Consider the following 26,351-nt stretch of genomic DNA (forward strand, 5'->3'; position numbering starts at 1 on the left):
AAAGCAACCAGGGCTTGTGGTAGAGGTGATGTCTTGTATTAAACCAACAAGATTTTTGCAAAAAAAAAAAAATCTTTAATTGCAAGCTTTTGGGCACGAACACCCTTCATGAGGCATCGGAGAAAAGATTGTAAAAGTTCTCCTGAGTAGAAATGAAAGTTCATATTTCTTCCTTCCACCTTCCATTTTCTCTCTCTCTCTCTCTCTCTCTCTCTCTCTCTCTCTCTCTCTATATATAGAGAGAGAGAGAGAGAGAGAGAGAGAGAGAGACTAAAAGTTCTCCTGGGTAGAAATGAAAGTTCATATTTCCTATAGGAAATATATATGAACTTTCATTTCTACCCAGGAAAACTTTTACAACCTTTGCTCCATTGCCTGATGAAAGGTGTTAGTTGCCTGAAAGGTTGCAATTAAAGATTTTTTTGGTGCAAAAATCTTGTTGGCCTAATAAAAGACATTACCTCTACCATGAGCCCTGATTGCTACGTGCCATTTCAAGACTTTTTGCACTTCACTCTGTTTGGACAAAGAAATGACACTACTTAGGTTCAGGATTTTATACTCTCTCCAAAAATACAATAAAACCACTCCATTTTCATTATGTTTTCATTTGTTAAAAAAAAAAGTGTTCTCAAAATAGCATGATTATACTCAACCCATAATTAGGACCTGTCAGCCTCCTTTATATTTTTTAAGATTGAAAAATGCTGTGTGAACCTGTCTGCATCTGAATTTGTTTTACTTGCTTAGCTTACAGTAGGAATAATTCAATTCCCAGCCCCCAACAATATTTCAAAGAAGAGATAAAAACTAGAATGACCCAGAAATGAAGTGTGTTGAGTTCTTCTCTACTACAGACTGAAAATATGAGAGCTGGTTTCAGACGAACCAGAAAGTACTGATATGAAAGCCGGACATCTTGCTGGCTTCTTGTGTTTATTTGAACTTATCATCACTGATCCTTAAATTAGTTGAAAGCTACCTTTACAGTCAGTCTTACAACACCCCTTTGAAGCTACAGAACCTCAGTTTATTTTTATGTTCCTATTAATTACGTTATCTATAATAAGGTAATTATGTAATTATAGTGTGTGTGTGTGTGTGTGTGTGCGCGCTGGAAGGGCAGGAGCAAGTAAAAGTACAAAGCTATTAAAATAAATTGACAACTAAATGGAGGAAAGACGGAGCACCAGTTCTGGCAACTGTGTGCGTTGTGTCTAGTCTGCACGGGAATTCAGAGGAGAATGATCAGAACGGTCCAGCAGATGAAGAAAGCATGAAAAGACTGGGATTTGTCTAGCATAAAAATGGATGTAACAAAAGCGGATAAAATGAGGGACATCACAAGCAAGGTTGATCGGGAGCTCCTGCGCTCTCTGTCTTAGCACATCAGAAAGACGGGGGTGTTTAATAAAACGGGACATTTCACACGAGCCTTCGTTCCACCCACACCTGCCTCCTGAACCATTTTTCCACTTTACCTTGAAGCATCTGTTGTTGGCCGTTGTTAGAGGCAGAGCGACAGATTATGTGGACCTGGGGTCTGACTGAGTCTGGTCACCCCTGGGTCCCAGAGGATCTCTTGCAACACTAGACACCCCCCAAAAAATGCTGGATTTGTGAATTTGAACAAAAAAAAAATCAAAGTCTCCCCATTCTGCTGGTTAAAGGTAAACAGCTGATTCCTGCTCCGAGTCAAAACAGCAAGAGTGCTCCCACGCTGCCTAGCCTCACCCAAAAAAATGAAAGCCCCATCCTATTTTTCTTCAGCCCTGGGATTTATTGCTCCTGGACAGCACAATCTAAAGCCCAGGAATTCTGTCATCCATAAATCAAAATCAGGGAAGGAAGAAACATAGCTATTTTTGCTCAAGGGCTGGAGTGGGAATATCATGAAGTAAATGACTGCCTTTGTCTCCAAAGAACGCAGAACAGTGACATTTACTCTAAGTGGAGTCTGTGAGCTCCTCCCCACCAAGAAATACTATGAAAATGGACCAAACGTATAGGAAACCAGCATAGCAATGCTCGTTCTTTTCCTGAACTGCTGAACTAAATAGCATTCCTCCTGTCCCCAAAGACAGGTGGCTGTCTCCATAGAGGCCAATGTCTCCGAGATGGACAAGATCTTCCGTGGTCCGCTTCCTGCCAGTACTGGAGCGTCCTTCACAGATTGTGCTCCAGGGCTTTGCCCTGTCATGTGGTAATGGAGTCAAACGGCCTGGCTTTCACCACCTCCTGCAGAGGACTGAGCCACTTTGCCCTGTTTGGAATTGTCCCTATTACTAAGCCTGCATTCTCCTTTTCTCAGCTTCCTAGATTAAGCTCTTCTTAGTTCTCCTTAAACAACTCTTCCCACCTCTGAGATTATTTCTTTCAGATACAGAAGCAATGCTCAGCTCAACAAAGCCTTGACTGGGATGACCTAGTTGGGGTTGGTCTTGCTTTGAGCAGGGGATTGGACTAGATGACCTCCTGAGGTCCCGTCTAACCCTAATTTTCTGTGATTCTAATGCCGTCACTGTGGGGATGAATTCCCTGGGGCAGGTTTACAGCAGAAAGAGGACCGAAGAGGCTTTCCCCATCCTTCTGTGTCCTTCAGCATAGATCAGCTGCACTCCCACATGGAAGTGCAAGGACTTGACTTGTGTAGAGCTCCCTCTGGTTCTAGGAATGGATACAGCTATGGTCCCATCTCCCTTCCACGCCATTTTTAGATGAAGAGGGTGATGGCAACAGATGTTTTGTCTTGGCACGTATCCCCTTGCAGCTACTGGAGGAATTCTAGCTGAGAAAGAAGAAAGGATGAATGATCTTCTACCTTAATAAATACTTATGCAATACTACAGAATTGCTAATCTGCTTCCGAAGGAAGTGTCTGCTGTACAAAGAAAACACTGCAGTAATTTCAAGACAACCTAAACAGTTGTTTAACTTCCAAACACATCCTGCAAATAGGTTCTGGGAGATGGTTTGTTGCACAGGAATAAAGTGGGTATCCAGAATAATTACTCTGGAAAACTAACTGCTTATTGAATTAGAGACTAAATTAGACAAAAGACTCATAAACGGATACCCTTTAAGGCTGAAATACAGACAATGAATGACCTGTTCCCTTCTAAATCCTTCAGGACTGGACCTCCTGACTTCACAACCCACATAAACTGCTGTAGCCAAACTGCTTTTACAAACATATTATTTATCTTCTCAGCTGCATTCTCTGCTTGCAATCTTATCTGGATGTTGCTGCTGTTCGTTGGGACTCTGAAAGGCAAGGACACATGTGCTCCAAGCAATTGATGGCGTTAGCTATCTACAAGTGCTCCTTAGAATTGGGTGCTCAGCTACGATTGCTTCATGCATGTTTGCTTCAGGTGCCTACCTGCAGATACTACATGAATTGTAATTATTCATGAAACCAGTGAGACCAGGTTAAGGAATGGAAGGATGGTCTCGTCAAGAGGTCTCTTGATTAGGATTTGGGAGACTTGTGTTCATGTTGTGGTCTAGCCAGACTCCTTGCATGACTTTGGTCAAGTCACTTAACCTTCTGCCTCATCTTCCTCATTTTACAGGAACACCGCAAGGATGAAATGGAAAGGTAATGAAGACTACAATGGAGAAGGCCTATATGCACTTGATTAAATACCCAGTTCAGTCGCTCTCTCTCTAACAAAGGAATTTATCTAGGAGGGATTAGAAGGAGCTAGAAAAATGAAGGGGGCTGACTTATGAGGATTCAAATAAACTCTTAGAGCTGGTCTAAATAATTGCTCAATGAAAAGCAGAGGGGAGGGACTGAAGTGGACATCTGGGACGCTGGCTTGGAGGACTAAACATGAAACCAAGGAGAGCGAGTGCACTGACCCAGCATATTCACTGATTTTTTTTTTTCACTGGACTGTGGAAGCAACAGGGATGTATAACTCAGAACAGCCTGTCCTGGTGTGTGGGCTGGAAATCCTGAAAGACCATCAGCCCATTCTGCATGTTATAATCATGGAACACAACGCACCAGGAGGAGGAGGGTTTTTAAATAGTTTTTAATCTTCAGGGTTCAGGAAAGTTGTTTTTTCTGGATCACCATCCTGTCCTTCTGCCTCTGAACACATTTCTGACAGCTAAAGTGGGGCAGGAGGACATGGGCTTGGAACGTACAGTGAATAACGCTGCCAGGCTCAAGACTCCCTGTGAAAGCTAACCCTGGGATTCTCTCTTCCCCTGGGTTCCACAATGTTTCTGGTTAAGGAAAAGGCAGAGAGCACTTGAGCCATACAAAGAATGGCTTCCAAGGCCCAGACAAGGAAAATGTCTACCTACCCCTTTCAAACTTTGATTTTCTTTATTTGTATTCCCTAAGGGACAAATCCTACTTCCCTGACTCACATTTAGCAATATCTTAACCAGAAAGTAGCCTACAAGGACTAATGATGGAGTAATGAGCAACTCTATGTGAGCAAAGGATGCAGAATCTGGCTGTAAGTGAGCTCAGGCTCACAAAAGCTATTGCATCTCTGATTTAGTCTGCAAGGTGGATCTCTATCCTTCCCTCTGCCTAAGTGTCAGCGCCTGTTAAGGGTCTGTTCATGCTCTGTCTTGAAGTTTATGGAAGTCCAGCTGTTGATTTCAGTGAGACTAGAACTTGTCTCTAAATACATTTGTGACACCTAGGTCCAATTCAAAACCTTCATGGCAAAGACCTGCAAGTAGTGGGAATATACAACATTCATGCTCAGGTTTTATAGCTTGTGCTTATCTCTAATGCAACCACTTAGTACTTCTCTTAAGACATGTGTCTAAGAGAACTGCAGACACTCCTGACTTTTGCTGCTAGCTAGCTAAATGCCCTACACAATACAAATCTTTAAGACAATGACAGTGATAACAGGTAAAACGCATATTAACAAGCAAAGTTTGTAAGAGCGGGAGCAAAACTTCATCTCCCAATGGTCTGTCTTTAGTTATTCGTTAGCTATTCTTTTACTCTTGAAACTTGAACTTCAGTTTGACTACCAGAGCCATATTTGACTTAATGTTGACAGGGCAGAAGCAGTCTTGGATGAATTTATCTTGTGCACACATTTAAATTAAAGGACACTCAATATCATGCAATGGGTCTTTAATATTATTATAGTAGCTCTTGACCATTTAATTCTAGGTTAATAATTATGTCATGGGAAAGGTAATTACATAGCAAAAACCACACATTACAAGGTAAATGCATGATTATTTCTGTCTTCTAAACTACAGTGCATCAGTCATATGGCAATTTACTTTTTGCAACTTTTAAGTACAATTAATTCTGAAATTAGAAAATGTGTCCCTTGCTACCCTGCATTATCTAATTACATCTGCAACGCCACGTAAATACTGCTGTTTTGCTACACTGACCAGCAAATTATATACTCTTACTGGCCAAGTAATTAGGAAGAAATTAGAAAACATATCCTTCGTTACTCTGTATTATCCTTTATGTACATGTGTGTGTTTTAACTGAGTGCAATACCTGAGTTTCAGAAGGGAAAGCAACACATTGTGCTGTATATACAATTAGCTTGTAAAAGTAATAAATTAAAGTGGATTAATATTAAGGAAGGAGCACGTTTATGGTAATAGACATCCTTGGGCATGGAAAACTCACATTTTTTTTCTTTACAGTTTTGGCTGGATTCATGAATAAGCTTCAGCAACAGAAACGGGTAATCTAAAAAGGGAGATGAGGATGGGAGGGAGGGTAAGAAGAGGATCAGAGCATGCTCTTTTCCCAACAGCATGGCTCTTCAAGCCTGAGTGGCCAGAGGTAAGCTCCGGCACGCTCAAAATGAGAGCTAAGAGGAACTGATGGATGCAAGTATGACATGGGGTCAGAGGTCTGATACACACGCAAGAACTGCAGTTCTTTCCCATCCCTCAGAGAATATTGCTGTCTACTGGATGTGCCTTTTAGGACCAAACTGTGACCATGGATACCAAGTCCAAGAGTGAAACCCAGGGGAGGGTTCACCTGAATAGATCCAATGCAGTGCAGACTTCACTGCTTGATCACATTATTTAATGCTAAAATCACGCAATCTCATTTTTTTTTAGTGTTTTCTTAAAACTACAGCTGCTGGAATCATAACATTGCATGGCATGTTTAAAAATATATATTATTCTAGCTCCCGTACTTGCAAAGCAAAGCTTAAAGACTTGAAGCAAGTGACTCCAAAAAACTCAAAAGGATCCAACTTGTTTCCTGCACCCAAAACCCCCCCTCTCATTTTTAAACCAAATTTATGATACAAAGGTCCAAATTTATGCTGTTTTTGAATGCCCAGAGTTGGAAAACAAAGTTTGAATGACTGGGGGGATCACCACTTGATACAAAGCAAGAAAGGATAGCTCCAGATCTAAGGGGAAAGTAAAAAAGGTGTGCAAATGGAGAAAGCAACCCTGTAGTAAAATGTGCATCAGCTGGTATCTTTCCCCGGTTTGTCTGAATACCTCTAAAAGTTGAAACAGTTATTTATAGATCGCACTGCTGGGCTGATCTGTGGAAGCGAGTGGCTTTTCCAACACTGCTTTATTCTCTTTTTGTGTGGTGTCACTTTTCCCAGTCCGTAAAGCGTGTGTTCTGGTCCGGGGTCTGTAGGACAACATATGTCGGGCTCCCTGGGGTCAAAAAGGAGACATTTTACAACTTAAAAAAATCCCCCCCCAATTTGAGATGCCAAAATTCAATATGTGTTGACTAGTTTGTTGGCCCCAAATGGGGGAAACGTTGATGCTGATATACATTTTGAAATTCAGAAATGCTCATCTCATCCTCCTCAGTGCATTGATACACAATTTCTAATGCATCTGATATTTCTTTAAGCTCTAGTCTATTGTATATTCTACCCCTATTTAAAAGAGTAAAAGAGCCTTTGGGTGTTTTGCTATTGTGCAAACAAGAAAAAAAACCCTGATTTAATATCTTATCACTAGCAGCTGAAGCCAAAGCCTGGGTCCTGTTGGGGATGTATAAGCCTCTGAAATACTGCAAGCTTATTGGGAGGGGGGCACTGCAGTTGAAAAAGATCAAACTGCGATGTATGCCTAGCCCACATTTTGACATCAGATGCCATCATGTAACACTGCGCAGTTGGGATTAACTGGCAGTCACTGCCAGAAAGGAATAGCAGAGGTCCTGGAGCTCAGGACAGGGAGGTGCACTGGCAGATCAAAAGCAAGATCATAGAGCTGCCTTAGGCAAAATTCCTCTATTCAGACAAGGAATAGGCATCTCCTAGTGTTGTGCATGTTAAACATACTGGTCTTCCAAAGACAAAGGAACCAAAGTCATGACAAATCAAAGTAAACCCTCAAAGGGTTGAACCATGAGGGTGAAGTAGAAACTCGAGCACAGCAATTACTGTTCTGCTGAAGGAGCTCATTAATAGCTCCTGAAAATCAACACAGTCTTTCGAACCACCAGAATCCCACCTTGGGTTGTAAGATTTTTTTTACGTGGGCAGACAAGGTTAAGTTAAGGGCCACTGTTTGGAGACTATGCTCTGTTATGTACTATTTTATTTTAGCTTTTTGATCTAATCTATAATTTAACTGGTTTTTAATGTAAGCTGCTGTGAGCCTCTTCTGGGGTGGACACCTGGACAGCACATACACCTAGGAGATAAATTAATAAAAGCATTAATTGATTTATTCATGGTGGCTACTGTGATTATGAAGAAAAGGACTGACCATAATATTTGGCATGGTTCAGTATATAGAAATGTTTTTTGACTCTGTGAAAACACAGCTGCCATGATAGGAACAGATATGGTGTTTCCCTGTTCCGCCAGCCTAGCAGAAAAAAAACATCCCCTCTTCAAACAGAAACGCCAGCACAGCTGGGAACACAACCCCTTCCCCACCTTGACCCCTCTGCTGCGTTCATGCCAAAATACAGTTAGCAGTAAATAAATGCAAATGTAAGTAAGCACAATTTCCCCTTTAAGGGCTCTATACAGAACCCATGGAATTAAGCAGAAAGACTCTGTTGACTTCAGTGGATTTTGGGTCATCCTTAAAAATTAGAAAAGATCAGAAAACACAAAAGTTAGAGAAGTAGGAAAGCAGGAGCAACATGAATTTGGTTGTATGGTGCCTATGCAACTTTCTAGCTTTCTGGGGAAATGTATAGTTTAACAGGCCACTCTCTGTTACAAAGTGTGTGCTCTGAACTTGCGCAGGATGTGCAAAACAACCCAGGTTACTATGGTGGCTGGCTCCTTTACACCTGACATTTTGTTATCTTGCATTAAGATAGACAGAAACCTGGAATTCTTTGCAAGAGGCATAGGCTTTTCCTAACCCACATTTATTTTTAACAGGAGAGTTACCGTCATGACGAAGTTGTCACAGTCCATTCAGTTTGGCATTAGATAAAACAAGTGAAAGAACGCAAAGGTAAATTGGATGGGTGAATTTAATGGAGAGAGTTCGGTATGGTCAAAGGAAACCAAAGCTGCTGTTCAGTACTGGTGCTGCTACCCACCCTTCTGTGCTCCAGGCCTGCGGGTGTGAATGTGTGCCAACATCTTACTTATCAGCTTCCTCCTAAAAAGAACAATCTTAAGGCTTTGCTTTTCTGGGACCTGATCCAATGTCCACCGAAGTCTAAAGAAGCCACACTGACCGCACCCATGCAACATTTCAGATGTTCAAAGAACATCAATATTGTAAATACTAACCATTTCTAATGGTCTCTCTCAGGGTACATACAGACATTCAGGGAGGTTAGGGAAAGGGGAGGTAAGATCGCGTTAAAAATGGCCACCCAATCTAACTTAGTTCACACAGGTGCAGACCTTCCAGTTAGATTCCTAGTTCGGTTGATCTAAATGTGAACTGTACACAGATGTTCAGGACAGCTAGATCAGACTAAAAATGGCTAACCCAATCTAATCTAAGTGTACCTCTGAGGTAATCTAACTTAGATCAGGTTCAGCGAGAACTTCTGCACCGTTCCCAGGACAGCCCTGGGGCTGGGAAAGTCCGGCTGCTGGCCCCAGCCCCAGGGCTGTGCTTTTCCTACCCCGCACTGGGCACCAGGCTATTTTTAGCCCCCAGCCCCTCCCCTCACCCCCTCAATCTCCTTGATCCCCCCCAGCCAACCCCACTTTCTGCTCGATCTCCCCCACAGACCCTGCTAGCCTGCATAATCCCCTGATCCCCATCCCCATGGACTCTGCTATCCCTCCCAATCCTGCCCTAGTGCTTGCTTGGCCTTCCTGATCCCCTCAACCCCCTCACTAGCTCCCCCCATCCCGACTTATCTTAGATCAAGTAGACATTTTTTACTCAATCTAACCTCCCCCTGACCTCCTTGAATGTCTGTATGTACCTTTGGAGATAGTATTCTCTCAATTGTAACAGATGAGGAAACTGAGATACACATTAAAGCTGGATCCCAACAGTACCTGTAGATACCCAAATGGGATTTAGATGTTTAACTCCCAAAAAACTGATCAAAATGGACCCCACTCCAGTGGCCACAAAACCATTTAGGTAAGTGCCTACAGTTTGGTGTGAAGAGATGCCTAGGTGTCTCAGCGTAGGTACATGTGCATGCTCAGAAGTGATCCAGATCAAGCACTTGGATGCCTCATTCCTGTCTAAATTCTGTCCCTCTCGAGACTGGGGCTGGCAGGTGCCAGATCAAGGTGAGTGAGTGGCAGAGACAAGACTAAAATTCAAGTCTGCCCAGTGCCCACTTGGCTCTCACCACTACAGTTTGCTGCCATCTAGGAAACAACAGTAAAGGGGAGAGAGCATGGGCGACTGGTGCCTCTTGAGTAAGGGGGGGCATGTGCCCCCCCCAGCAACCAGTCAGCAACCAAGGCCGATCGCACTGAACGGGGTGGGGTCCCCCAGGAGCCAAACACACCGGGGGGGGGATAGTCCCCCGTGGCTGATCACTCACCAAAAAGCAGCCACGGCGCTTCAGGACTTCAGCAAGTGGCTGTGGCTGAAGCTGCTTCTGCTGGGGGCCTGCTCCCCGGCTGGCACTTGCACCATCTGAGAGCACGGCCATTTCACCTGGTGGCCCTGCTCCCCAGCCAGCACTCACAGGGGTGTCCACCGGCGATCCCACCTGTTCCCCCCTGCACGTTGCCTAAGCAGTAAGAGTGGACATCAGGGGGTGCACCAGCGCTCTGAGGGGGTGCACGTACACCCCCATGCACCCCATACACGTCGCCACTGGGGGAGAGGGAAACACATTTTCCCCTCTTTAAAAAAAAATACTTCTCTGCCCCTTAGGAAGACTCCACAACAGAGAAGTCTGTGAAACAGTCTATGCACAGAAAGCTGCCAAATCATTAAAAGGGACACACTGAAAAAGAGGTTTTTTTTCCTTCTAGTACTGTCACTTTTAGCCAGCTCAGGGAGTAGAGGGGCAGGATCCCATGGGAGGCAAGTCTAAGAAAAAGTAGGCTCAGAAAACTGGTTGTACCTTAACGTATGAAGGGCAAAATAAGACGGTATCCTGATGTGAAGGAAGGAAAGTCAGAGCAGCAAGAGACTGGTATGGCTGATAGCAAACTCTCAAATCACTTGAAAATTGAAAGGGAATTGTAAAAAATGTGGAAACTTGACCATAACACTCAGGAATATAGCAGAGGCCTGTAGGAAGGTCAAGGCGCAGACTGAGATACAGCTAGCCAGGGACTGTAAATGGCAACAAAAAATGTGATAAAGCATGTTAGAAGAAAAAAGAACAAGAAAGGTGTAGGTGCTTTACTGAACACGGCAGGCAAGCTAACAACGGATGATGCAGGGGGGCTGAAGTATTTAATGGCTTTTTTACTTCAGCCTTCACGAATAAGGTCAGCTATCAGACAACAAGTGCAGCTGGCAGCAAGGATAGAGGAGGAGATAATCAGCCGAGAGTAGGAAAAGAACAGGTTAGCGCTTAGTTAGACAAGATGGATGTTTCAAAGTCAGCAGCGCCAGATAAAATTCATCATAGAGTACTCAAGGATTTGGCAGAGGTGCAACTGGCTATTATCTCTGTGACCTCATGGAGGTCAGGTGTGGTCCTCGAAGCCTGGAAAAGGGAAAATATAATGCCTGTTCCTAGAAAAACAATTAAAACAATAATGAAAAATGAAAGGATTAATAATGAAATAATAATTGTTTTACTGAAGGGACTCATTCACAGTGGGCACATCTAAATGTTCATTAATGTGCTGTAGTTACTGCACGTTAAATTTAATACTTGTATAATCAAGTACTATGTTAATGCACAGCAAGCAGCGCTACTGAGCAGGAGTGCCAGCACATGCCTTTTTAGTGACACTACTGCACAGTAGCCTAATGATACTGTGCAGTAGTGTATTGGCACTGTTTGTGGTTTGATACGCTACTGCACAGTATTATTCGGCTGCTGCGCAGTCAGCGTCTCGTGTAGATGCGCCCAGTGACAGGCACTACAAATACACGAGGATGAATAAGAACAATCTCTCAGGACTTTTGCAGGGTGACAGGTAGCCTGGTCTTTAGGAATCCTATTGTTCAGATGAAGAGGTGTATTTGTTCTGCCTGTGATCTGCTGTATTTCTAGGTGTTATCTGTTACGGGTGGCAGAATCTTAACAAGATAGAAGGGGGAAAAACAAAACCAAATGCTGTATGCCATAACTGGATTCTGCGCGGAATGAAAGAACCTGGCAGTTCCTGATTTCTAGGCAACAAAGAAGTTGCAATTGCCTTCTGCAAAGTAGTTATTTCTCCTATTGCCATCCAGTGTTTTCCACCATCTCAGGCATTCACTACCTCTCCAACTGTGAGAAGACAGGTGTAGTCTTAATCACTATACTGTTACAACTGAATTCCGTTACAGTTCACAAACCTGGACAGCCTTCAGTATTTAATGTCCCCTTGCGAGAACTGAAAGGATGAGTTATAGCAAGGGCAGACAATTATTTGAACCCACGGGCCACCTGGGCAGTTCTGGGGAGCTGCCGCAGGCCAGTCAGCACCCCTACTCCATCCCCTGCAACAGTCTGGAGCCCATGCACCCTCGCTGCCACTGCCAACAGTGCACAGCCCCAGCCCTGACCCCACCCTGACTTTCTAGGTAGCCCGGGCTGTGGCAGGGACTCCTGCTGGCTGCCACCACCTCTGGCCCCAGCCCCGTGGTACTGGTGGGGACCTGCATGCACAGCCCTGACCCCAGCCTGCTCCAGACTCAGCCTGGTGAAGCAAACCAGCTCCAGACTAGCCAGAAACCACATGCACAGCCCCAACCACGGCCCGCCCTGCACCTGTTCTGGACTGCACGGCCATGCTGACTGGCAGCAGTGGCTGGGCAGAAGCTGCTGCTGGGCATGGGGGAAAAACATCCCTCCCACCACTGCAAGGCCATTCTTTCTGGGCAGCTGCCCAGAGCCCATGCCTGGGCTACCCTGCTGTTCCTCTCCACTGCTGTCGCTGCTACCTCTGGCAAGCACAGCAGGGCAGTGGTGGCAGTGCAGAGAAGCTACAGGGCAGCCTGGGCTCCAGGCAACTGCAGCATGAAGAGCCGAGCAGCAACTTCTGCCCAGTCATTGTCACTGCTGCCACTGCTCAGCTGGAGCTGTTCTCCGCCAGGCCAAGTCCAGAGTAGGTGTGGGGTAGACCAGGGTCAGGGCTGTGTGCATGGGTCCCTGCTAGTACCACGGGGCTGGGGCCAGCGGCAGCAGCAGCCAGAAGAAGCTGCCACTGCCTGGGCTGCCTAGAGAGGCAATCCAACTGTGGAGCCACCCCAACCCTGCTGCATGCCCAGGGGGTGGCAGGACATGTCAAGGGCTGGACGGCGCCTGGGCCAGGTGGGACCAAAGGACACACCACAGGCTGGACAAAGTCCCTCCGTGGGTCGGATCTGGCCCGCAGGACATATTTTGCCCACCCCTGTGTTATAGAGAGCAGGATATCATGGAAAAATTACTACCCCACACTCTCAGTTTTACGTCCAACCTCATGGGAGCTCAAATTAAAAAAAAAAAAATGTTTCTTTTAACGTGGGAGTTGCAATGTTATGAAGTTGTGGCAACACTTAGCAGTGTTGCTTTGGGATTGTAGGAGTGTTTATGTGATCATGAATCGACTTAAATCATGATAAAGGCATGCATGTTGCAACAGGTTAACCTTAGAAGGTAAAGGTGATGAATTGTCCTATACTGGAAAGAAAACTGCCCTCAGCTGGGCAGAGGCTAGGATGGTTTCTTGAAGGGAAATCTGATGCCACTGTCTAGTGTGCAAATGAATAAATAATGCTGAAGTGAAGACAGAATGTGTTTGGATTCTTCTGGCTTGGACTGTACTTATGATATGTTCCATTTTGATATAAGACAACATACTAGGAGTGCACCAATAAAGATTTTTTTGGCCAATACCAATGACTGATAATTAACAAGTTGTAATGGCCGATACCAATCCAACTGCTAATATACAGCCTGGCAGTTTGGAGAGCAGTGTCCAGCTGGTAAGTCTGTTGGAGGGGAAAGGGCATGGGGCGTGCAGATTGAGGTCCCCATGGTGAGGGAGGAGGAGGGCTGGGGCTGGGGCTGGGGCAGGCACTGCCCAGCTGGGGCAGGCCTGAACTGTGAGCAGCTTGTCCCAGGGGCGCAGGAGGTGACTCCCACCACTGCATGCACCCCTGGGGAGCTATGGAGGGGCATGTGACCCCCAAGTCAGCATATGGGGAAAGGGTGGGCTGCTGCATGCAGCATTTATTGGTGACATTATCAGCCACATCACCCAAAAAAAGCCAATTGCCAATAATGTCAATTTTCCTTTTATCGGTGCTGATATGATATGGACCAATGTATCAGTGCACTTCTACACGAGACATTTGCAGCACTCTAGCACACATATATCTAGGCCTTCATAACAATCAGTATACTGCTTGATATTTAAATCCACAGTGTGATACCATTAATGAAATATATCAAGAAGGTTTGTCCAGTAGCTAGGATGCTAGACTGGGAATACAGGAAAGCTAGGTTCAGGCTCCAGGTCTGTCACAGATGGTCTCTCTCTTTCCCATCTGTAAAATGGAGGTAATACACATATCTCTACCTCACAGAGGCGCTTTGTGGGTGCGTACACTTCAGGTTATGAGGTGCTCAGCTACTGGGCTGACAGGGGTAGGGAAAGGGAGCTAAAGTATATATTAGCTAGAATCAGCCATCCATTATCCAGAACAACTTTGGTGGAATTACCTCAGTATGAGAGAGCAGAAATAGCCCTCTTACTGAGTCTAAACACTTACGAGTCACAGAAAATGCCACTCAAAAAAATTAAAAACCTAGGAAATCTGTATAATCCAACCCCCGTACAGTGGAGGCTGTGAACATTCACCGTTGTTCTAGTCAAGGCTTTTTCTTAATCTATGTGATAAGGTGATGTTGGGAAAGTGCTCTGTCTTCCCTCTGTTCCTAATGACAGACTCAACAACATCAGTGTGTTAACCTTTTTTTCTTGGAGTGCCATTTCTTTGACAACGGTTGTGTCCTGTTCCTCTCTCTACCCCCGCAATGCACAACCTCTACCCTCTGACCTGCAGACTGTTATCCAGTCCATCCTCTTCAGCCCCTTTAATGCACAAGTACAATTTCTCTCTCTCCTCACATGAACGTGAATAATAACTTAGCACTTTTCAGTTTCAAAATTCATTACGATGTTAATTAAAACAAACAGTCTCAGCACAGGGTAAGTATTGAGGGTATTACAAGTCCCTTTAATACAAATGGAAGAAAAGAAACAGAAGGCGTGAAGGATTTTAAAAGGCGCACCAGAGAGGGTACAGAAATACAAACCCATGACTACAGTTAATTGACATCCAGTTTATTCCACAAAAGCCTTACTTACTACCAAATAAGTCTCCTTTTGCTGGAGTAAAGTGACCACATGAAGACTGGTATAATGTTACCCCAGGGTTAATTTACTACAGATGTGTGTGTCATGGGTGTATCCTTCTGCTCAGTGCAAACAGGCTATTACTGCCTCCCCCATCACCTAGTGATGAGACACTATAGTAGCACCTAGGTATGCAGCTGGCTCTGGAGGGCTGCTCCTATGTTTACCTTAATACAGATTAAATTTATTGTGGGGTAAAACTTGAGGTATATTATTTGCTGATAACTGTGTTGTGTGCCCAAAGTCATGTAAGACCAGGTTTTATAACTTGGGAGTTCCTTCTTCTTAGTCCTTTTATCAGATGCTCTCCTGCTTTCAGGTGGACTTCTGCCACCACAAATAGCAACAATGGATATTGCCGAGTTAATTAAGAGGCCTTTCCTGTGTCTATCTGCTCCTGCTCCTGGGTATCCCAGAAAGCATCCCACTCTCTTGCACAAGAGTATTAATTCCTAAAGCAACAAAATCATTTTGATCATAGAGGACAATCCGGTTGTCCTCTGTCTTCTATTGCTACAAAACCTGATGCCTTTATATCAGGAAAAATAAAGGACATAGAGGCAACAGGTTTTGTAGCAACAGAGGACAGAGTAGCAGAAAACTGGAATGTCCTCTACAATGGCCATCCTAATCATATAGTGCTGCTAGGCTTGGTTCAATGTCTGGCCACGACTTTTATGGACTAAATAAAGTAAATCATGGTGCAGCAATTGTGAGATGCTCTTGCAGTTTCTTCTGTTCAAATATACCTTCCCTGGACATGTCTTCTGGAGAACACATGCTGCAGAACCCCTCCATTTACATGTACAAGTCTGGTGTTAGGAAGAAAAAGGGGACAAAGAAGACAGAAGATCCAGAATAGGAAATCAGGTGGAATATGGTAATGTTCTTCCCTGCCTCATGTATGTACTAATCCAGGAGTAACCAAGATCCAGCCTGTGGGACTCCCTAGGTGTCCTTAAAATTGGCAGTGTAGTGAGTGGTAGCAGTATTAATTGCCATGGCAATTAATGCTGCTGCTTCTAATAAAATTGCCGAATTTCCGGAACAATGGGGAGACCTATAAACAGATCCTGAGCATGAAGCCATGTCATCTGGTCCATTAGGCTGCCTAGGGGGCAGAAATTTGGCAGCAGGAGGAGTAGTGGCTGCCATGACTTGGGAAGCTACAACACTTAACACTGTTGTCATCAAATTCCAGCCCCAAAAGGCAGATTAAGTGGCTTCAGACCCTGGATCCAGCCTCCAGACCATCCCCATCTGGATCAAATGAGTTGGACACCACTCTGCTAATCCAGTGGCCTGCCACTGGAGCACAGGAGCACTGGACCTGTCACTAGAAAACCAATCCAACAACTCTATAAATCCAGTGACGGTTCATTTGTGTCTTGCTGCTACTGCTGCTTTGGATCATTTTTGCTAGAAACACCTCATTGGAGTCATGTTACTAAGCCTGTTTCAGCACCAAGGCATTTAATCTATGCAACATTTATAACCTGAGAATTGCATCTGTGATTGTCACAGAGCTCCATGTAAGGTGCCTGAGTGTATCATGTAAGAGAAACCTATCCAAGGAGAAGACAGGCAGGACTCCACAGAAGTTTTCCTCCTAAGATTTTTTCTAAGCAGTCTAGGGGATGTTAGAGACACGTGCTCCTCAGAATGAATGATAGAAGCATGGGATTTCCAAAAACACTTAAAAACCCTAGAAACACAAAGCCCATCAAAAGTCAAAACTGGCATTAGGGCAGGGCACATGTTGTTATGGCACACGGTCCCTAGTTAGGCAGAGGCCTCATTACATTAACAGTCATGACATAGAGAAGCGTCCAAAGTAAACCCCATCCTAGCTGAAAATCACTGGATGCTGTGCTCCCAGCAGTTCTGAAAACCCTTCCTGATCAGAGGCAAAGCAGCACAGCTCCCTGCCCAGGACAGCGCCAGCTCCTGCCAAGCTGATCATGCTGATGAGATCCACCATTAGTGCAACAACTGTTTTTCCACCCCCACAACAAAGGCAGTGGTCACCCCCTCACCTTCCCTGTTACACTACTGCATTGGATGCATCTAAATCTCCTTGAAAACCACTATAATTGCGTAGAATTTAGCCTCCCCATTTTTGCTGAAGCCAGCAGCTATGCCATTAAATCTCTGCAGCTCTAAAACTTTATGTCTGCAGATAACATAGCTTTAAGGGGAAGACAGATGGTGCTATCACAAATTTAAGGGTAACTGATGCAGAGGAGATTCAGTTTATTCTACTTCAGAAGGCTTAACATGCCTGAAAACATGGAATCTCTGTAGTATTAAATAACAATTATTTTGGTATTGCTAAATTGCTAGTTGTAAAGTCTGTTTTTGTTAAAGAGAGCAAGTCCATCCTGTTCTCTTGTGGATACAAGTGTGACTCTAAATTTTCTCCATGCATCTGGCTGAGAAGAAAAGGCTAGGAAATAAGGAAAATCCTTTTCACCACCTGCAGTAAAATTCTTTCATTTAGCAGCTGGCAGCTGCCTCACCAGCTGAGTCTTCTGTCATTTATTAATAGGTTAAACACAGTCCAACCATTATTCTCAGATCAAGATGTGATCTCTGTGCTCTCTTCTCCATGTGTGATCAATGACCTAGGGAACAGCTTTTGGGAGGAAAGGGATAACTTCAACCAGTTAAATCAACTCACTGTTTGCCTTCAGACCTCCCTGGCAAAGGATGAAGTGCTGCTGTATTACAGCCTCCCCAAGATGCTCAGGTCTCATGAAATGCTATAAAGTATGGTGAGAATCACAGACAAGCTACAGGGCATGATCCTGCTATGGGCTTGGGATAAGCAGGCGATGACTTATTAATGATCACTTCGTTTTTATTTTTTTGAACTTGTAGGTAGGATCCACATGTTGAGGTACTAAAACAAACAAACTTGTCCTCTCCTTTTCTCATCATGACCAAAAGACCACTATATGCTTAGTCCAAGGCATAATGCTGGCCCTACTGAAGTCCACATAGAGAAGCTTGTCTCTGGCAAGAGGAAGGTTCTGGGTTATTGAGAAGCACCAAAGGAGGCCAGTTTGAAGAGGAAGAGGCTTATTTGCAGGCTATCCCTGGTTGTGACTGCACTGGCTCTAAAGGGATAGCTTTTTTGTTGTTGCTCAATAACCATCCCAAACACCTAAGGAGAATGTAATAGGACTGGCAGGAGCTATTTATTCTTTAACTCATCATCATTGACAAGCCCTCACACTCGAGGATGATGGTCTTCCATGATTGTCTTATCTGTGGGTCCAAAGACGGCTGACAAGGCCAATATGGGATTGGCAGGTTTTACTGCAACTCGGGCATATGATTCCTTGAGGGGTGGGTGGCTCTGGATTACTGATTCAGTTCGTGACACAACTTCTGCTGCTCCCACTTTTCTATCTTCTGTTGTCATTGTTCAAGTTTCAAAGAACAGATCTTTTCAGCAAACTCTTCTTCCATTTGGGGTGGTCCTGGGCAACAGCTTCCCACAAGTTGATGTCAATGTTGCATTTTTCTTAAGTTGGCCTTGAGGATGTCCTTGAAGTGCTTTCTCTGCCCTCCTCTTGAGCATACACCTTGACTTAGCTGGAAGAATAAAACTTGCTTTAGAAGTCTGGAGTCAGACAACTGGATGACATGGCCAGCACCGTGAAGTTGATGTCAAATGATCATTGCCTTGATTGATGCTCATGGTGTTTGCTTGCTAGAGGACGCTAGCATTGGTGTGTTTGTTTTCCTACTAGATTCAAAGGATCTTCTGTAGGCAGCATTAATGGTATTTCTCTAGTAACTTGAGGTTTTTCCTGTACGTTGTCCACTTTTCAGCTCAATACAGTAAGGCAGGGATCATGACTGCTTGATAAATCTTGAGCTTGGTTTTGAATCTGATGTTATGATCTTCAAACATGCATTTCCTCAGGTGTCTGAAGGCAGCACTTACACATTTGAGGCGATGTTGGATTTCTTTGTCGGTGTCACCCTTCTGCAAGAGATGGCTTCCAAGGTACCGGAAATAACATTCTCCAGAGTCTCACCATAAATCAGTTGATGGGGGACCTTAGTCTTCTGAAAGTTCAATCTTCTGAAGCGTGAGTCCCATTTACTTGTATGCCTCAGTAAAGACGTTGACAATTGCCTGAAGGTCTGCTTCCAAGTAAGCACGTACTACAGCATCATCAGTGTACAGGAGCCTGATGACTGAGATAACTGGAGTCTTGGTTTTGACTTGGAGTCGCCCGAGATTAAACAGCTTACCATCCATTCGGTAGTTTAGCTTTCCTCTGACTAGAAGCTTGTTGGTGGTCAGATGTAGCATTGCAGTAAGAAATATCGAGAAGAGCATTGGAGCGCTGATGTAACCTTGCTTAACTCTCATCTTAATTTCAAAGGGATCTGTGATACTTCCATTAGCGAGAACCACCACTCGCATACCATCATGGAGCAGATGAAGAATGGTGACGAATTTCAGTGGGCTTCCACACTCCAGAAAGACCCTCCACAGCTCTTCTTAGTTGAGTCAAAGGCTTTCATGAAGTCAAAGAAGGCCATGTAGAGGGGTTTATGTTGTTCCCAACATTTTTCCTGTAGCTGGTGAGCAGTGAAGATCATATCAGTTGTGACTCTTGCTGCCCTAAACCCACAGTGAGATTCCAGAAGAAGCTCTTCAGCAAATGGAAGGAGATGCTTCAGGAAGGTTCTTGTAATGAGCTTTCCTGTGGTGGACAGCAAAGCAACCCCTCTGTAATTTCCATGGTCGGATCTGTCTCCTTTCTTGAAGACATGTCCCTAAGGTCATCTGGGACTTCCTCATCCTTCCAGATCCTTAAGACGAGGGCATGGAGCTGTGATGTGAGCCCCTCTACCCCCTGCTTGAAGATTTCGGCAGGGATTCTAGCTGTTCCAGATGCTTTGTCGTTCTTCATCTGCTTGATGGTTTTCCTCACCTCGTCAAGCATTGGATGGTTTCTGAGATTGTCTCTGACTTGGTGTTGCAGGATGGAATTGAGAACACTCTTCTTGACTGAGAAAGTCTTCAAAATGCTCCGTCCAGCAGGCTTTGATGGCTCCCCTTTCTTTGATCAAGTCTCCTCTGTCTTTAAGTCTCAAATGGGCTGGCTATTTGCCAGGCTACCCCTGGTTGAGACTGCACTGTCTCTGGAGGGATAGCTTATTTTTCTTTTGTTCAATAATCATCTCAAACACCTAAGGAAAATGCTATAGGACTGACAGGAACCATTTATTCTCTAACTAATGCTTCTGCAAAAAGCCAAAGGTCTATCTGAGCTTAGCAATGCAATTAAGGCACATCCAGGTCTATAGCCAACAGCACACAAGAGAATGATGTGATTTGCATCACATCCAGCTGCCTTTCACTCCCCAGCCTGAATGATCAGGTGTCCATTTACAGCTGGGGGAAGCCTTCAGCCCAGGTCTAGAACAGGTCTAGGCCATGCCCTTGAACCACATCAAGTGCCTTTAACTACTCTGCCACCTCTGTTCAGCTCAGGTGCTGCGCAGAGACTTTATGAACGATGAAACAAGCCATTGCAGGAGACAGTCTTCTGAAGTGAGAGTCCCAGGAGACAGTGAAGTTGCAAATAGTAGAGTCTAAACCCGGCAAAAATGATTTAGGGTTAATACAAGTAACCACACCATGCCGTCTGTGGAAAGACCAAACTACAAATCTATTCAGGTCTGCTACAAATCCAACAAACCTCTCTCAAATTTGCCCTGATCTGCTGAACTCTGTTACTAATTGCATTACTATACTCATAAATAATGTCTGCATGGTCTCCTTTTTCTTTAAAAAGAAATTATTGCTGCAAGACAATCTAATTAGCGTCTACAAGAGAACAAAAAACCTAAATACACTGTATGAACTACTACCAGTTAAAGGTGCACATAATAAGCATCTGAAATTGTACCATTTATGCCTCTATCCTTTTACCCATCTCTTTAGTTAGAGGTTTTTTCACTTTCTGCTTCAAGGTAATATTTTTTATTCAAAGCCCTGTCCCCCCCTTTAAAATACTTCTTCCACAGCTAATCGATTTTTTAAAGTTCATTTTGATGGAGGTAGAAAAAAATTCAATTATTTCCTGGCTGAGGTTTATCTGTCCAGTTTTTGCTTGGAGTCAGTTTTTGTAGCTGAATTGTAAACTCTGAAGATAATCCCAATTCTCTTCTTCAGCAACTTTTACAAAGCCACTCATGATATACGAGGGAGCTGAGGACAGAGCCCTGGCCCAAGGAGGTTTTATAATGGAAATGCTGACAGGTCTCTGAGTCTAAAGAAAAAGTGCAGGAACATGAGGAGGCCTGAGCAAAGCTTTCACCACAAAACTAATGTGCTGAAGAACCACAAGCCCAACCATGAAGAGCTCATGTCACTGTATAGCTCCAGATGGAAACTAGGTAAAATTCAGCAGTATCATACTTGGTTTCCACTAAGCTGTGGGGGGGAGCTGACTTTTGCTTAGAGATGGAGGGCTTTTTTTTCCTCCATGTTCAACAAATTCCTCCAGCCTAAGGAGGTACCATGCAGAATAGTCTTCAGATCCAAACACGTAGCACCGTGCAGCTCCTGATCCCAGTAGCTCTGGCCAGCTGCTTGGCAGAAAGGGCAGGAGGAACCTCATACGTTCCAGTCAGTAGTTCATAGAAGGACTTGATCCGTCTTCTCCCTTTTCCCTTCCCTGCTGTAAAGAGGCTGGTCTTCTACCCTCATTGCTCTCTGGACTACCTAAGCTACACCCTGCCCTGTCCTGCCTCCCCCAGGGCAAGGCACTCTCCTGGGCTCCAGCTGAGATAGGACAGCTTTGTGCCACCCCTCCAGTGCCCTCGCTCTGACACAGTCTCTCCTTGCTGATTTGAGAAAAGCTCACGGATTATTCAGATTGGCAGACACGTGACAGCTCTGCTCCTCAATGCCAACGTTACACATTGCACTAAGGAAGCATTCGCTACCTGTCAGTCAGTACATGTAACGAAATTAAAGGGAAGGGTCATGGATCTATTCACTTCATTGGTAACTTGAACAGAAATGAAAGCATCTGGCTAAATTCTAACAAAGACGATTCTTTCTGTTCTGCTGAACTCTGCCAGCATTCAACCAAGCAAGTTATCTACTTCCTGATCCAGGCTGCTGTGATAACACGGCCAAGAGCTTTTAAACAGTGCTGGTGTTTCATCCTGAAGGGAAGGCTGGCACAGCCCTTGAAGCCCCATGCAGCCACTGGACCAACAAGGAACTTCATAGATTTCATAGACATTAGGGCTGGAAGGGACCTCGGCAGATCGAGTCCAGCCCCCTGCCCCAGGGCAGGACGTCAGCTGGGGTCAAAGGATCCCAGCAAGATAAGCATCCAAACGCTTGTTAAAGGAGTCCAAAGTAGGTGCTTGCACCACCTCTGGGGGGACTCTATTCCAGGCCTTGGGGGCTCGGACAGTAAAGACGTTTTTCCTAATGTCCAGCCTAAAATGGTCTTGGAGGAGTTTGTGACCATTTGACCTTGTCATCCAACATACATTCATAAAGCTGGACAGTCCATCTATGTGGCTTCATGGACCTCTCTCACAACCTGCCTAGGACCCCTGCAATGGGGACTGTGTCTTTGCTTTACCATTTTATCCATCTCCACAGAGGCCACACGAGTAGGAATGCGCAGTTTGTGGTGCCTCAAAGCCTTGTGAGGTGCCACAAAACACACGCAGCGCACATGGATCTGCAGCAGCAAAATTAGATACCGGGAAGTGCTGATATCTAAAAAAAAAAAAAAAACACGGGAGAAAAAAAGCAGCACAGCACACGTGGCTGCAGTGTGCACCAACAGAAACCAGAGCCTGGCTAGCCAGAGCCATGCTCCAGCTGCCAGTCAGGCTCTGCATGCTTGGACTGCTGCCACTGCAGCCCCGGCGCCCCAGGTAAGGCTGCTGGGGCCAGCCCAGGTGTACCCAGCTTCCCCTGCCCCACCTGGGGCAATTTGCTGTGTGTCAGAGCACGCATGCAGAAGCATGCCTGGGGACAAGTAGCAGTGACACAAATACATGCTGCTGCTATTTGTCCCCAGGGAAATGCACGTTCCTGCTCATAGGGCTGCACCTAGAGGCCTATTTGCTCCCAGGCTCTGTTCTTTCTCAGCTTGCAGTTCACTAACCATGCAGGGTGGTCATGGGTATGTTTCCCATGAAGGGTAGAACATTCCTGTAAAATTATTACTTTTATCTATCTATCTATCTATCTATCTATCTATCTATATCTGGGTGGACACATGCCTTGTAATTCTCTCTGCATCATGAAAGAGATCAGACCCATCCTATGCAGAAGTATCTCTAGGAGCCTTCAGACTGAAAATGCTAGGCATGAGAAATGTCAAATCTCATCCTGATTATGGTGCAGTGAACCCATTCAATCCATTTGCTCCCTCGGTCTTGTCAAAAGAAGCTCCCCCCTCCACCACTTCTGAGGCTTTGCTTGGTTAGCTGGTTTGAAGTTATATATAAATGGCTGTAGACAGAAGGTGGTGATGAATGTGCGATCGCTCCTACCCACGCTGCACATTCCATGTGGCTCCTGTCTTCTGTAATCCAATTGTAACACATAAGTAGCAGCTGGCTGCTCCCCAAAAAGCAGTACGCTACCAAAGCTGAGAAAGTCTTTATCCCTTAAGTTACACAAGAGGAGGGAGTGAGTGGAAAGGATGACTGGGGCAGCTAAAAAAGTCGATCTATTTTCCTCTACTGTATTCATTTCAAATTCCCACTGGTGCTGACATTCACGCCCCTCTTAACTCCCATGTTTTTAAAAACAGTTGAATCAACATGCTCCGAGAGAGTGTAGAGTCTATTAAGCCATCTTGGATATGGTGTAATGCTTTTTTGGAGGGTGTTAATGCAAGACAGACATCCACATTATGGTTGCAATTGTAACTTGTGTTGGCTAAGCTTTGAAATGCTCTCAACATGCTGCACACGGAATGCAGAGGAAGAGATGGCAATGGTGATTTTGAGTTATTTGTGAAGAAAGAAGCAAGTCTTATGGCAACAGCAATTGACTACTTAGGAGAATTCCTGGGTCCTCTTTCCAACTTACTTAATGGTCTTATAGAAAAAAAATAGGTATAAAAACCATCCACAAATTATTGTGCCACCATCATTAGGAAGATAACTCTAGACCAGTGATTCTCAACCAGCATGTAACATAAGATCATTTTAAGTGTGCTGCAGGGTACTGCTCAATAGTGACACTGTTAGGTGCTCAAACATGCTTAGGGTGTTATGTCTAGGATTTTCATGGAAGGGTGGATTGTCGTTTTGCTAAAAGGTTAGACAATGGATGTGTACGGGATGGTCTGGATATGGATGATCCTGCCTCAGGCGGAGGGTTGGACTAGATGACCCATGGAGGTCCCTTCCAGCCCTATTTCTCTGTGATTCTATGATAAACAAGATAAACTGAAACATTTTCAATAGGCATCCACCGAGCCAAAAACATTCTACCTATTGCGGTCTTTCCGAGTTCTTTGCAACAGAAGAAGAGTTATTATATTATTTTTCTGTAATCAAAAAAAAGAGTAAGAGCTAAATGCTGGTATTTTCCAAGGGGTGCCTTTAATTCTAAAAAAAGGTTAAGAACTACTGCGCTAGACACCTACTTTCAGAGGCACTAAACTCCTAGAAACCCATTAGGCTTCAGCAAGATTCACAGATATTCAGCATCTATGAAAAATCAGTGCAAAAATATCCACGTGCAGTTTCCCTGTGCCTTGTGTAGTCTGTCACACAGTGCAAGCAGGGTATAAAATGCTACAAAGAATATTATGTGCTGGTTCCATTTGTCAATCAGTAAAATAACATAAATACATCAATGAACACAGGTGCTTCAAACTTTACCTACCTGTTTGCACAGCACTATGAGACCCTCATAATAAAGGTGCTATATAAAAATAAAATTGTCAGAGGCATAGAAATAATCTGATGTAATGGCTGATTCAATTTAAAAGGATTCAATTCCAGATCTAAATCCCCCATGTCCAGATCCTTCTTACGAGGGGTGTTTGAGTTTAAATCCTGTAGATGGGTCGTATCTTAATAATGGACCAAACAAAACCCCTAGTCCAAACAACCTCCAAAAATTGGGGAAGATCAGACCCTGAACCAACGTTTCCATCTTGAGTTGTATCTAGTAATAATATAAGAGATCCTATGTTTATATAGCAAGTTGAATCAAAAAGGTTCCTAGAAGTGCTTTGCAAGCTTAGGAAGCTTATTTATAAGCCATCATACGAAGGGAGTATTTCATCTATCACTACTGTTAAAGCTTTCCTCATGTAAAACACAGCTATTGGTTAACCATAAAGCCACATCAGGCTTCAATATTATATTACTTATGATTCAGTTGTGTTTAGGATCTAAAGTGAAACAATCAGATGCAGTCTAAGTGCTCTGGATTTGGGACATTTTTAGGTAAAAAATGAAAAAGAGGTTTACAACTTTCTCACGTAGGATGTGAACGTCTTAACCCCAATCCTGCAAAGATCTATGTATGTATGGTATTTAGCTTGCCGCATTCTGACTCCAATGAGACCACTCCACGTGTAAGCCGAATTGAGCCTTTATAGGATTGGGACACTAGCAGTATAGCCCACTGCAAGTCTTGAGAGGCTGCAAGGTTTGAACCTGGAGGTGTTTGGGGGAAGGAGAAGCAGAGAAGAACAGAGTATATCATTCAGCTCTGACAACCCACAAGCCAGAGATCCTCCACATCTCAGTGGGAAATTCTGTAGGATTCAAGTGTATCTTCTCTCATTTGTATTGGCAGAGTCAAAGGCTTTTCGAAGGATAGCAGCTGCATGCATATGTTTTATTTAAATCATTGTTTTCAACAGCTACCGGACACTTCTTAGTTTCTTCCAGCTCATGGTATACACCAAAATGATGCATAGCAGTGCCTCGCTTCCATGGAAGGTCAACACTATTCTAGAGTTTCCTTTTTTAGCTTTATAGTGTTGGCTAAGTTAAAGCAGTTTTCTGGCCATTTTCCCATTCCCTTAATACTTCAACAAATAGTGTGAAGAGTGCTAAAGAGTGCAGCATACATTTTAAAATTAACTCGAGTTTGACTTAAACATCTTGGCTGTCACCGTTGTGATGGAGATGTATTGACCTCCATTTTTTCCCCCTTTTTTAAAGTGTTTTATTGTACTTGATGGAAAATACACAAGCCACGCATTCAGAAATGATTTTATAAATGGTACACACTGTGCCATGCTTTTCCCTATCATAATTTTACAGTGACACTTGGTAAAAGATGGCACTTTTTTCTGCACACTAGACAATTTCCTGCAATGCTGTTTTCAGTAATCCTGCTTCTTCACTTGTATCATCATTGACATCTATGAAATTATTTCAAGG

At 44.1% G+C, this 26,351-nt stretch overlaps 1 protein-coding gene across 3 annotated transcripts in view; it reads right to left on the reverse strand.

Moving 5' to 3' along the window:
* The window catches only part of CCDC3 (coiled-coil domain containing 3), a 72,279-nt gene that overhangs the window by 12,583 nt on the left and 33,345 nt on the right, over nt 1-26,351 (reverse strand). Inside the window, exon 3 of one of the 3 annotated variants that reach the window (XM_059725787.1) lies at nt 6,484-6,651. The exons of the other annotated variants lie outside the window; for them this stretch is intronic. Coding sequence (XP_059581770.1) covers nt 6,502-6,651 — 150 coding nt within the window. The 3' untranslated portion in view covers nt 6,484-6,501. The remainder of the gene's footprint in view (nt 1-6,483; nt 6,652-26,351) is intronic. 3 annotated transcript variants of the gene reach the window in all.

This window comes from Alligator mississippiensis, chromosome 4 (genome assembly GCF_030867095.1).
Source record: "Alligator mississippiensis isolate rAllMis1 chromosome 4, rAllMis1, whole genome shotgun sequence".
NCBI lineage: Eukaryota > Metazoa > Chordata > Crocodylia > Alligatoridae > Alligator > Alligator mississippiensis.